Raw genomic sequence first — 12,739 nt, forward strand, 5'->3', positions numbered from 1 at the left:
TACATAATGAGACTGGAAAGAAAAAAAATCTGTAAAAATACAGACTACACCATGTGCACAATTATTAGGCAAGTGAGTATTTTGACCATATCATCCTTGGTATGCATATTTTCTACCTTCAAGTTGTATAAACTTAAATGATTAGTGGGTATAAGCAGATCAGATGATGTGTATTTGTATAATGAGGGAGGGCATGGCCTAAGGAGATCAACACCCTCTATCAAGGTGTGCATAATTATTAGGCAACTTTTTTTTCCTCAGGCAAAATGGGCTAAAAGGGGGGTTTAACTGACTCTGAAAAGTCAAAAATTGTAAAAAGTCTTTCAGAGGGATGCAGCACTCAGCACTCTTGAAATTGCTAAGATATTGGGGCATGACCATCAAACGTTTTGTTGCAAATAGTCAACAGGGTCACAAGAAATGTGTTGAGAAAAAAAGACGCACCTTAACTGCCAAAGATTTGAGAAGAATCAAACATGAAGCTACCAGAAACTTATTATCTTCCAGTGCTGTCATATTTCAGAACTGCAACCTACCTGGAGTGCCCAGAAGTACAAGGTGTTCAGTGCTCAGAGACATGGCCAAGGTAAGGAAGGCTGAAATCAGACCACAACTGAACAAGACAGAAGAATTGAAATGGCAAGAAATATCTGAAGACAGATTTTTCAAAGGTTTTATGGACTGATGAGATGAAAATGACTCTTGCCGGACCAGATAGATGGGCCTGTGACTGGATCAGTAACAGGCACAGAGCTCCACTTCGCCTCAGATGCTAGAAAGGAGGAGGTGGGGTACTAGTGTGGGCTGCGATTATGAAAAATGAGCTAGTTGGACTTTTTCTGGTTGAACATAGACTTGAAATCAACTCCCAAACCTACTGGCAGTTTTTAGAAGACACTTTCTTCAAGCAGTGTACAGGAAAAAGTGTGCATCTTTCAAGAAGACCATGATTTTTATGCAGGACAATGCTCCATTGCATGCAATGAAGTAGTCCACTGTGTGGCTAGCCAGTAAAGGCCTTAAAGATGAAAAAATAATGACATATCCCCTTCCTCACCGGACCCTCACCCTATTGAGAACTTGTGGGCTCTTCTTAAACGGGAGATTTATGGTGAGGGAAAACATCACCATTCTCTGATCAGTGTCTGGGAGACTGTGGCTGCTGCTGCACAAGAAGTTGATCATCAACAGATCAAGAAACTGACAGACTCCATGAATGGAAGGTTTATGACTGTTATTGAAAGGAACGGTGGCTATATTGGTCACTGGTTTGTTGTTGTTTTTGAACTGTCAGAAATGTTTATTTCTAAATTTTTGAGTTATTTGTTTATTATTCTCACTTTAACAGATGAAAATAAATGAGTGAGATGAGAAATTTTTCATTTAGTTGCGTAAAAATTCTGCACACTAATAGTTGCCCAATAATTGTGCACACATAGATATTCTCCCAAGAAAGCCATAACCTCCCTTTTATTTTCTAAAATATTCAGGTTTGAGGTTTATTAACATTTTGGATTGATCGAGAGCACGGTAATTGTTCAATAATAAAATTAATCCTCCAAAATGCATAATAAGTGTGCACACAGTGTACAACAATTATATTCAAATATTGTGATAGTTACATTAAAGTATTAAGTATTTACTGGCTCATTTCAGCAAAAAGTAATTGGGGATGAAGCAGATATTTTCAATGAACCAATTAATACTTCTTAGCAAATTATAGGCTAGAGCCATGATGGCGAACCTATGGCACGCATGCCGGAAGTAGCACGCAGAGCCACTTCTGCTGGCATGCGAGAGATTTCTTGGAAGAGCCCTACCGTGCATGTGTGCACATCCTCCACCAGCCAGCTGATTGTCGGGTATCTGCCAAGCATGCACGGGGGAAGATGCGCGCATGGGAGATGTGTGTGCGTGTATAGAGGCATGCACCATGCAGGGAGGTTGCACATGCATGCATGGTGCACAGGGGTCATGCGTGCATGTGCAGGGGTTGGGGAGAGTCGAATGCACATTGCATCATGGGTGCAGGCATGCGAGCAAGCGCACGCATGCGCGCACACTTTTAGCATGCAACGTGGAAAAGGTTAGCCATCATATTATAGGTGAAAATTTGGTTATTACACCTGAGAATATAAAGAGCCGAACTGAAGCCATTTTGTGTTCGCAGTCTGAACTTTTAAAGCTCAGAACATTTATGAAATGTGTTTTCTGCTAGAAAAAACACAAGATTGCAAAAAACTATGTACTTGGCATAAGTTAGAGGTATGTGCTGGGGCACTCTGACATTATAAATCACATTAAGAGATATTAATGGTTTTCTTATAATCTTCTGGTATTTGAATAACAGGAAATCTGACTATAATGAGAATGTTGGGAGTTGCCCATGGAAGATTGGAGCTTCCTTATGAAAACGTTGTATAACGTCCGTATATGGGAAACAGGAAGTGTTATGTAACCATGTGATTTGATAAACCTATATAAGCTGTATTCACTAAATGGGAGGGTCTCCTTTGCTTCTAAACATGGTTTTGGAGTCAAGGGGTCCATACTACAGTATTTTCCCTAATAAAGCATCCTATGGATCAGATTATCAAAAGTCTGTGGATTCATTTTTATGTACTTCTCACAACTGGGCTAGAGCAATGTTTTGCAAAGTATGGTCTGGGAACTAACTCTTAGTGGTCCCCAAGACACCTTTCAAGGGTTCCACGAAATCAAATAAATATGTAAGCTATGGTCATTATGTTTTTTTTTAAATTTTGTTTTGAAGATCATACTAAGGATCATATTAAAACAGCATGACTGCCATATGCCTTACCTTCCCAAAGTAGCACGTATAGATTTGGCTCTCGTTCTCCTGTTCTTACTGCCTGGCCTCTAACACAATTCAGCCATGATTTAGCCATGAAAATGCTTCTCTGCCAGTAATATTGAGCAACTATGTATCATGCTGTAAAAGCTAGAATGTCAATAAACAAGGACAGATTAAATGCTCTTCTTTCTTGTCATCGATCATTCAGGATAACATTGACGTAACACATGCTAACAAAGAGATTTCACAATGGGTTAGCTTTCCTACAAAACTCAGATAAGATTTGAGTATAAGTCTGTAGAGATTCTCAGTCCTCCATGTCATGGTTGTCCCCAAAGTGCTTTTTCAGGAGGCAACTGGACTTCCTTGTTTTTTTTTTCTTTTGAAGACGTTTCGCTTCTCATCTAAGAAGCTTCTTCAGGTCTTCCAATCCCCACTGTCACGTCAGAGCTGAAGAAGAAACATCTTCTTCAAAAGACAAGAAAGTCCAGCTGCCTCCTGAAAAAGCACCTTTGGGACATTCGAGTATAAGATTATTTCTCACTTGCCTGATTCTAATCCTGGAAAGAACCGGGCCAGATTTACACAATTGTTATATATCTCCTCAATATGTAAACTAGCAAATTGCTGGAACACGAGGTCTATTCCAAAACATCTTCCTTATGCTCTTTTTGGAGGGGGGGGGGTTGCGTGCGTGCACACATGCACCTTCAACCTTCAAGTCAATTTTGACTCCTTGACAGTTGCCTAAACAAGTCCCTGCAGTTTTCTTGGCAAGTTTCCGGAAGTGGTTTGCCCTTGCCTGCTTCTTAGAGTCGAGAGACAGGGACTGGGCCAAGGTCACCAAGCTGGTTTTGTGCCTAAGGCAGGATTAGAACTCATGATCTCCCAGTTTCTAGCCTGATGCTTAGCCACTATACCAATTTAGATCCCACTTAAATCAGAAGACATATCTATAGGTTGACTTAAGTTTCATTGTTTTTAAATAGGGATATAAAGGATGTCTTTCTCCAGTCACAACTTTGAAGATGGAGATTCCAGTGAAATAAGGATGGTTATTACCAAATGTTTCTCCTGTTTTTGGCAACTGTTCATCAGTAGGGCCTACTTCTTCTATATTACCATATATATTATATTACAAAAGACGGCTATCATTTTAATACCATGCATAAAATAGATAGCTATAGCCTGTTATTGGGAGCTAAAACCACTAGATGGGAGTAAAAGAACTCTCATTTTTCAAACATCCTCCAGGTTCAGAATTATTCTGTAGTCCAATTTCTGGTTCCTTTATCTTAATAAATAGCATATCCATAGCATAGCATAGCATATTATGCTTAAATGGCAATTGCTAAAATCAATAGATCCTAGAAGCACTATGTAACTGTCAAAAAATAGTGGCAACTCAATTTTGGTAAGCATCTCTTTCAATTGTGTCAAATTGTCTTTTGCCATGAATTTGTTATAACTTGAGTTTTATCAGGTGATTGTAAGATTTCTATTGAGTTAAAAATAGGATGATGGAGAAATAAAAAAAATACATTTGCTGCATAGTAAAAGAAGAAATATTCTGGTTTGTTTCACTTTTGATAGTTCAAATGATAGAGCTAGAACAGGGGTGTCAAACTCAAGGCCCATGGGTTGGATCCGGTTCATGAGGTACTTAGATCTGGCGCTTGGGGCCACCCTGGAAACCGGGACTGGCCCGTGGTGCCTCTGCCAGCGAAAACGGACCCCGTGGCCCTCCCAACATGAGTGATGTTGAGCTGGCCACACCCACCCAGCCCCCCAAGGTCAAACACAATCCTGATGCTGCCCTCAATGAAATTGAGTTTGACACTCCTGAGCTAAAGGAAGGCAATTTCCCAACTTTTTCCAAGGTAGGAAAATAGATCTGGTTGTACCTTGGTGAACTGCAATGTCCATTTCTCTCTTATCATTTTCTCAGATGAATCCTTATGATTAAGTTGAACATTAATTCCTGATGAACATTTAATAACAGAAATTGAATCTCAATTTCTCCTAAACTATGGCGTATATCCATTTGTGAGGTGGAATCATTTGTGCCATATCTTGATAAATTTCTGAAATATAGCGAGAATGCAGACCTAAAACATATGAAGTGGGAATTCCATATTTCACAATTAAATTCCACATTTATTTACAAACTGTAAAAATAGTTGGTATTTTTTTTCCATTCCAGATTAGGTTGATGTAATATTGAAGAAAAGTCTTGCTATGAAAGAGAAGATATCTAAAGCTGTTATTATGCCTGGATTATTTGTATTTTAAAAGAAATTCTAAATTAGTCTAATGGCATTTTGTGAAACTGCATTGCATAAACCTGATGTTTTATAGCCATCATTACGTCTTGGGATTTATGTGGGTATACCCCTTTTGTCTAATAAATAGCAGTCTTCAAAAGTTATTTGGTGAATAACTTTAAAAGGTATTTGATATAAGAAATCTTGGTAACATGTAGCGGTCATTTCATTTTCCCACTTATATCCAACCTCAGAAAAAAACATATGATAGCAATTTTATTAATTGTTTATTTATACAAGTGCTCACATCACAAAAACCAACCCCAAAATGGGAGGACTGGGAGCAAGAAGAGCTGTGTTTGAATTTACCAGCTCACAATTAAAGGAGTTTGAACTCCTGAGTGTAAAGTGAGAATTTTATAGCCACCAGGGGGCGATCGTGAGGCACGGCTTTGTTCCCTGGCACCTAAGACCTGTGCTTGGGATACTTTCCATAACTATTGTGTTGTATGGAAGGGGTATAATAAGGGGAGGGAGATATTGAGCTGTAGCCTAAGATCTGAGAGGAAGTTGGGCTCCTTCAGCAACAAGCATCTGCTTCTCTGCATGTTGAGGAATATGGGAGCTACCAGGACACTCCACCCTGAGCTGCAGATCTTCTTTAGTTTACTGGTAGGCAATCTTCCTTCATGTTATTGACTTCTGTAATAAAAGCTCATTCTTAATAGTAATAATCCTGACAATAACAATTTGGCAGGAATGTTTTATAGTAATACATCATTTAATCACATCATTGAATCAGTTGAGGTAACACTTATTTATACAGAGAGAAAATTACAAATGTTATCTACACCATAAACTAAATTGTTATCAAAGAAGCGTTTATAGAAGCTAAACAACAGTGATCGTAATGGTAGTAAACAAGAATTGGATTTACTCCCACACTCCCACAAACTGGAACACAAGCTAATTTCCTCCTTGTGACTAAACAAGATCTAAAAATGCTTGAGACTTTTGGAACATTTCAAAAACGATAATACGGCAGGGATGGAGACAGTGAAAATAGTGTTAGCTGACATACACTCAAAAATGAAACAATAACCAAGGAATGTACTTAACATTTAGCAAACTAGTAAAGATTATGGAGTACAACATGGTCTATAGGCATGGTGATAGTAGAATCAAAAGCAACTGTTAACAATATATAGTAATCATAATTCATATATCTGTTGAGTCTTTGATATAGTTGTTATAATGTAAATACCACCATTCTTATTTTTTCATGCATTTTAACGTCTTTTTCTTTCGTCCCATGAAAACAAAGAACTAATCTGAAAGCTCTTCTCTTGTATACGATGTTTCTGCACCAGGAACAGACCAAATTATAGAATTTTAACTGCTCTTAACCTGCTATTAGATGTCTTTTACTTGACACCGATGTAAAATGGTGGTGATAAAACCCTCATGTCTACAATGAACCATGGTATTTCCAGATATTTGTAATGACATTATAGGCATATTGTTGTTGAATGACAGGAATGAACAAAAGATTAGTTGAAGAACAGCAATCCAACTAAAAGGATTTGTTTTCATGTAAATAACTTGCCTTGGATGTAATATTTGAGATTATGTTTCATGAAAAACTTAAAACTTAGGAAGGAAGGAAGGAAGGAAGGAAGTCAATTGGGAAATCAGATTCACTTAACAGCTGTGTTACCAATTTACCAACTACTATGATTCACTTAACAACTGTGGCAAGAAAGATCGTAAAATGGGGCAAAATTCACTTAACAACTGTCTCGCTTAGCAGCAGAAATTTTGGACTCCATTGTGGTAGTAAATTGAGGACTACCTATATATTTTAAAAGGAGCATGGTGACTCAGCATTCACCATCTGAATTTTATGCATTTGTTAAGTTTGTTTTATTGTTTTAACTTTGTGAACTGGCCAGAGGCTCTCGGGTGGTACATACATACATACATACATACTTACACAACAGAAACAAATAAATAAATAAATACACAAATGAAATTCTGTAGTCTTCCCATATTTGAAGTGTCTTACTTGTCTTACAGTCCCTTCATTAACCGAATGCTAGTTTATGAATACTAATATATAAATAGTAGGGAAAAGCGTGGTTTGCGCTGAGCTGAATCAGCAGATAAAATTTTTCTTTTTAACCAATTTTTGCTTACTGAGCCTTTTTCTTAGTCTGGAATCTACATTACTTTCTAAATTGATAAATATGAGAGCATGAATTTTTGGAAACTATTAAAAACCTAGTTTCTTTTCCCAAGCCTTTGGTTGGGTGTTTGTAGAAGTTTTTCCAGTTCAATTTTGCTTGGTTTACTTTGGGCATTTGTTCATCTGATTGGCGAGAACACTTTTTATATATATTGTATTTTTCTTTTGTCTGTAAGTCACCCAGAGATATCAAGGAGTCAAGCAGGCTTAAAATCAGATAAAATAAATAAATAAAATAGTAATTCTTGCTCCTCTGAAAGAAAATGTTTTACTGAAGAATGAAATCAAACTACTGTATATCTAAGAATCTTTTGATGTTTCTTGTGACAGGCTCTTTTAGCAGAAGGGTGGCATGATTTGGACAACACAGATTATGACTGCTGGCCCTTGGAAAAACCGGATGAGTATAACATGCTGGACTGTGGAGGTAATGTTCTTGTTTTTATAGGATGAAGCAAGCAAGCAAACAAAAAAGACTGCAAATACAATTAGAGAAGCAGCTCAACTCTACCTTTTATCTGGCTGCAGATTGCAGGCATCAGCAAGAAAAACTAATTCTAGGTAAAATATATTTAGGGCAGTAAATAACATCACACGAGAGGAATTACATACTTTCTCAACACTTGGACATATTATGAAAAACTGAAGAAACAATGGGATCTATCTGAAACTTGTTCTGTGTACTCTTAAAAAGAAATAGGAGCCCCCATACTAGTAGCAGATACATTCATTCCAAGAAATACTACATTAGAGAAATACCTGTTGCCTTGCAATTATTAGTCAAAATCAGAGCAACTTTACACTGTGTCCACCTTTCCTATAGAGGTCTTACATCCATGATTGTCTGTTACTAACCTACACTCCTTTCTCAGTGACTATATGAGGATGCATCTGGGAGCCATTTTGGCTTTGAGATATTGCTTGTGAAGGTTCTTTGATATTTCCAAGGACACATCTGACATTGAAATGTTACCGGTTTTTTGAAGGGAAAAAATAAATTTACCACTCCTCTCAAGTACCTGAGATCATTTTTGGCAGTCCATATCTCACCAGGCTAAAGGTTGACTCAGCTTTCCATCCTTCAGTAAAATGAGGCAATATGCTGTCTCTGTAAATGGCTTAGAGAGGGCTATAAAGCACTGTAAAGTGGTATATAAGTCTAAATGCTATTGCTGTTGGAGAATGTGAGGCAACTTTTAGAACAATACAAATATGGAGACTGCTTCCATTAGAGAGGGTTAAAGCATCCGTGTATATGCACAGATAGTCAGGGAAAGTCTGTGAAGTGCTGTTCCAAGCTTTTGCAAAATATGACTGCATGTAAGCCTGGAGGAGGAGGGGTGCTTAGTTTCTGCTAATACATTTTGTAAAATACTCCTTTCAAATCCTTTGCTTGGCTTTGCCTATCCATCCACCACCCATCCATCCATCTACACATCCCAATTTCACAATATCAAAAGTGCAAACCATGAGCAATCGTTCTTTTTCTTGAGGAAATTCAAGGAAATTCAGGAACATGTAACCATGGCAATTGATAAGAATTATTTAATGCATCACTTTCAATAGAGGAAGATACTAATTTAGGGAAAAGTGCATAAAGATCATAGTGAGGTCTTGCCCACAGAAGAAAGAGATTGTCATTCAGTCACTCCCAACTCTTTCTGAACCAATGGACATTATTTCACAAAACCGTCTGACAGTGAGGTCCTCTTTGAATTCTTGGAAGTGTAAACATGTATCAGTAGGTAACCTGTCTTCTTTCAGCCTGTCTTCAGCCTGTCAAAACATTAGGATCTTCTCCAATAATTCTTCTTTTCCGTGATATGTCCAAAATATCTAAACTCTTAAATTCATTAATACTACTTCTAGTATTCATGCCAGGATTGTACTAGATATGTACTAGATAAGAAATAGTTATAACTTCAGTGCTATTATTTTAATTCTGGTTCTACAGTAAGTAACTATTCCTTCTTATTCTGCCTAGGATCACTAAAGGTTTCCAGGCAGAAAGGAACAGTGGAGAATCTGGGATTAGCAAATTGATAATCTGTATGATTATTATGGTTGGTCACACAGTCAGCCAGATGTTTAGAACATTTTTATCAACCTAATTGAGTTCTTCTCAAGGATCTCAGAAAGCAGATATTATTTAATGGTGTTCAAGGCACCATTCTCTAATTATTATTAACTAGAGAAATAGTTTGGTGCAGTGGTTAAGGTATCAAGCCAGATTATGAGTTCTAGTTCTGCCTTAGATATGATGTACTATATTGGATGTACAGTAAGCTGTTCCAAGTAAAACTGCCTTTTGTACGCCTTTGGCCTTAAGCTTAGTCTTATGCAGCCACAGAGCTCCTCTGTCTTCAATTTTCTTGCTCTTAGAATTATAATGGAAAAATAATGAATTAAATGCAAGGGTATCAAATTTGATTTCATTGAGGGCTACATCGGGGGGGCACGGGGTGTGGCCAGGGGGGGGCATGGCCAGCTCAACGTCACTCACGTCGAGGGCGCAGGTGGTGGTCTGAGCACTCTGCTAGAAAAAATGGGCTCCCGAGCTCCGTTTTTTGCTGCAACGGCTGCCCTGTAACCCTGTGCCAGCAAAAATAGAGTTCAGCTTGGTGAGCTCGGTTTTTGGCTGCGACGGCCTCCCACAACACTCTGCCAGTGAAAACGGAGCTCGAGAGGGCCACACATGACCCTCCCAAACTCCATTTTTGCTGGGAGAGCCACCATTGGCCAGTCCTTCGCTGTTTCCAGGTGGCCCCGTGGGCCAGATCTAAGCACCCTGTGGGCTGAAACCAGCCCCCAGGCCTTGAGTTTGACACCCCTGAACTAAAGCAACAAACTCTTCCCCTTTTCTCCCCTCTGCCATTCTTTGCCATTTCCTGCTTCTCCTACTTGCACATGTAGATCATGGAGCCCTTCATAATCAGGCATGAGCACCAAGTTGTCTCAAAGTTCCACTTGTCGCAAAGTTGTGACAGTTGTTTTACAATAGGAAAACACTTTCCCCCTGTTTACCGCTTATCTCACTTTCTCAAAAACTTTCCCGCGAATCAGATCTCCTGTATTTCCTACTTCTCAACCCCCTCAATATAGAAGGACCTCTGCCTTGCTATTGTTCAGGGTCCCTCTTTCTTGGAAATCAGGCGTGGTTGAATGAATTTTAGCAATTTCTCCTCAGCTTTGTGTTCCTTTCTTTGGCAAAATATCCACATCAGAGCCAAGATGCTATTTGAGAGCCATGAACAATGTTTTTCATGAGGACTATGGAAGAATATGGAGCTTTTAGATACACGGAGGTCTAGCAAGACAGGTAGTTAAATGTTGCAAAACCTGTTTAAACTGTAGACCTTTTGCAAAATGACTTTCAGACAATTTAAATTGTTATCATTCAGCCATGCCATCTATTATTATTATGGATCATCACACAAATAACCAGATATTTAGACTGAATTTGGCATTTTATCCACCTATCAAGTCCTTCCCAAGGATCTGGAATAGGCAGATGTTTTTATTTGATGGTGTTAAAAGTATCATAATAGATTAGATTACTATTATTATCACGGTTCATCGCACAATCAGCCAGTTGTTCAACTAGATTTGGCATTTTTATCCACCTATCAAGTCCTTCCCTGGGATTATTATTAATTAGAGAGACAGTTTGGCGTAGTGGTATCAGACTAGAAACTGGGATTCCATGAGTTCTAATCCTACCTTAGGCACGAAGCCATCTGGGTAGCCTTGGGCCAGTTACTCTCTCTCAGGCCTAGGAAATAGGCAACAGCAAATGTCTTCTGAGATCTGCAGGATCTAGCCAAGCAGTCCCCAGAAGGCAAAGCTGACTTGAGGGAATTTTTAAAAAAATCAATTATATTCCCTGTGGTCTTCTACAAATTAGCATCTTTATTGAGTTGGTATATTCTTTTATAATGACAAGGCTGTGGCAAAAACCCACATTTAACTTTCTTGAATGTTGCATGGGTATTCATTTGAAATTATTATTATTATTATTATTATTATTATTATTATTATTATTATTATTGATAATACTACTAATAATAATAATACTAATACTAATAACAAGAATAACACTAATACTAATATTAATACTAATACTAATAACAACAACACTAATACTAATACTGTTATTATTATTATTATTATTGATACTAATAATAATAATACTAATACTAATACTAATAACAAGAATAACACTAATACTAATATTAATACTAATACTAATAACAACACTAATACTAATACTGTTATTATTATTATTATTATTATTATTATTATTATTATTATTATGCTTCTGATAGATCAGCTTTTGCAGATCATATAAAATCCTACTTATAAAACATGTGTACCCAGTTTTATTTTTGCAGCTAATGTCCATTATAATGTTAACAAAACCGTGCAATAAAAATCACAATGGAAACCACAAAGACAACTGCCACTCACAAAATAATATCTAAGTTATATCAAAAGCAGGACCTATTAGTCTGTACAGATTTTGCCCCCATCAGTTTGCATCATCTTAAAGCAAGAAACCAAAAGCAGAAATGAAAACCATCCCAAATATGTTAACCTGGTGTTCTTATGCTACCCAAAAGAATCTGGATAAGGCATTATCACTCATGGGTAATATTATTGTTTGGATTAGTTACTTTAGTCTCAGGATTAAAGACACTGAAATGTTAATTGAGTTTTGAACTATGCCTAGACGAACCTTTATTTCTAGGTCTAGAGATGTCTTGGGTCCATAGGCCTCCAGAAAAAATAATAAGTGGAGAATCCTTTGATGTCATCTACTCTGTCTCAGCTTCTGATTACTTCTACCATTATGCTGTGGAAAACGGGATCTTCTCCCACAGGTTAGCATTTATAGATAAAGTTGAAGTAATCTATGTTTCTGCTTCAGGAGATATATAAGGTAGTGGAAGGTGTGTGTGTTACCGTTTTAATGAATAGTTGAGAAAATATAATAATGATGTGTGTTTGTTGGGCAGCATTTTCCAAATATTTGTTTAAAATTGAAGCAATCCTCATTATTATGAACAAACCAATACCAATTATTTTCTCATTTATGGACAGATTTCCTCCATACAACTGTAAATTTAGTCTTCTGACATATAAACTTTTATTTTCTGACAAAAAGGAGTAATGTTTGGCTTTGGTCAGCATTTGTCTCTATATTAGGGTTCTACATATTTTAAAAATTATTTAGAAATTCTTCAAAGCTCCTGTAAGCAAAAGCTCCTACACCTTAAAGTAGTCTGATTTTTTTTTTCTGATGCCACAGATAGTGTCATCTTTCTTTTTATCCCCACAAAGAAGCCAGAATAAAATTGGATTCTATTAATGAATAGTGAGCAGACGTTGTGTTGCCCGTGATGTGAATAATTTTTA

At 37.3% G+C, this 12,739-nt stretch overlaps 1 protein-coding gene across 1 annotated transcript in view; it reads left to right on the forward strand.

Annotated features, from left to right (window-relative positions):
* The first annotated feature begins 373 nt into the window (after positions 1–373).
* Positions 374–12,739, forward strand: part of LOC113415038 (atrial natriuretic peptide receptor 1-like) — a 66,230-nt gene continuing 53,864 nt past the window's right edge. The window contains exons 1-4 of the mRNA XM_087954218.1: positions 374–586; positions 7,655–7,751; positions 12,072–12,204; positions 12,255–12,263. Of these exons, the coding sequence (XP_087810344.1) occupies positions 374–586; positions 7,655–7,751; positions 12,072–12,204; positions 12,255–12,263 (452 nt within the window). The remainder of the gene's footprint in view (positions 587–7,654; positions 7,752–12,071; positions 12,205–12,254; positions 12,264–12,739) is intronic.

This window comes from Notechis scutatus, chromosome 2 (genome assembly GCF_049901735.1).
Source record: "Notechis scutatus isolate UNSWTSFEM ecotype Mainland chromosome 2, rNotScu1.2, whole genome shotgun sequence".
Taxonomy (NCBI): domain Eukaryota; kingdom Metazoa; phylum Chordata; class Lepidosauria; order Squamata; family Elapidae; genus Notechis; species Notechis scutatus.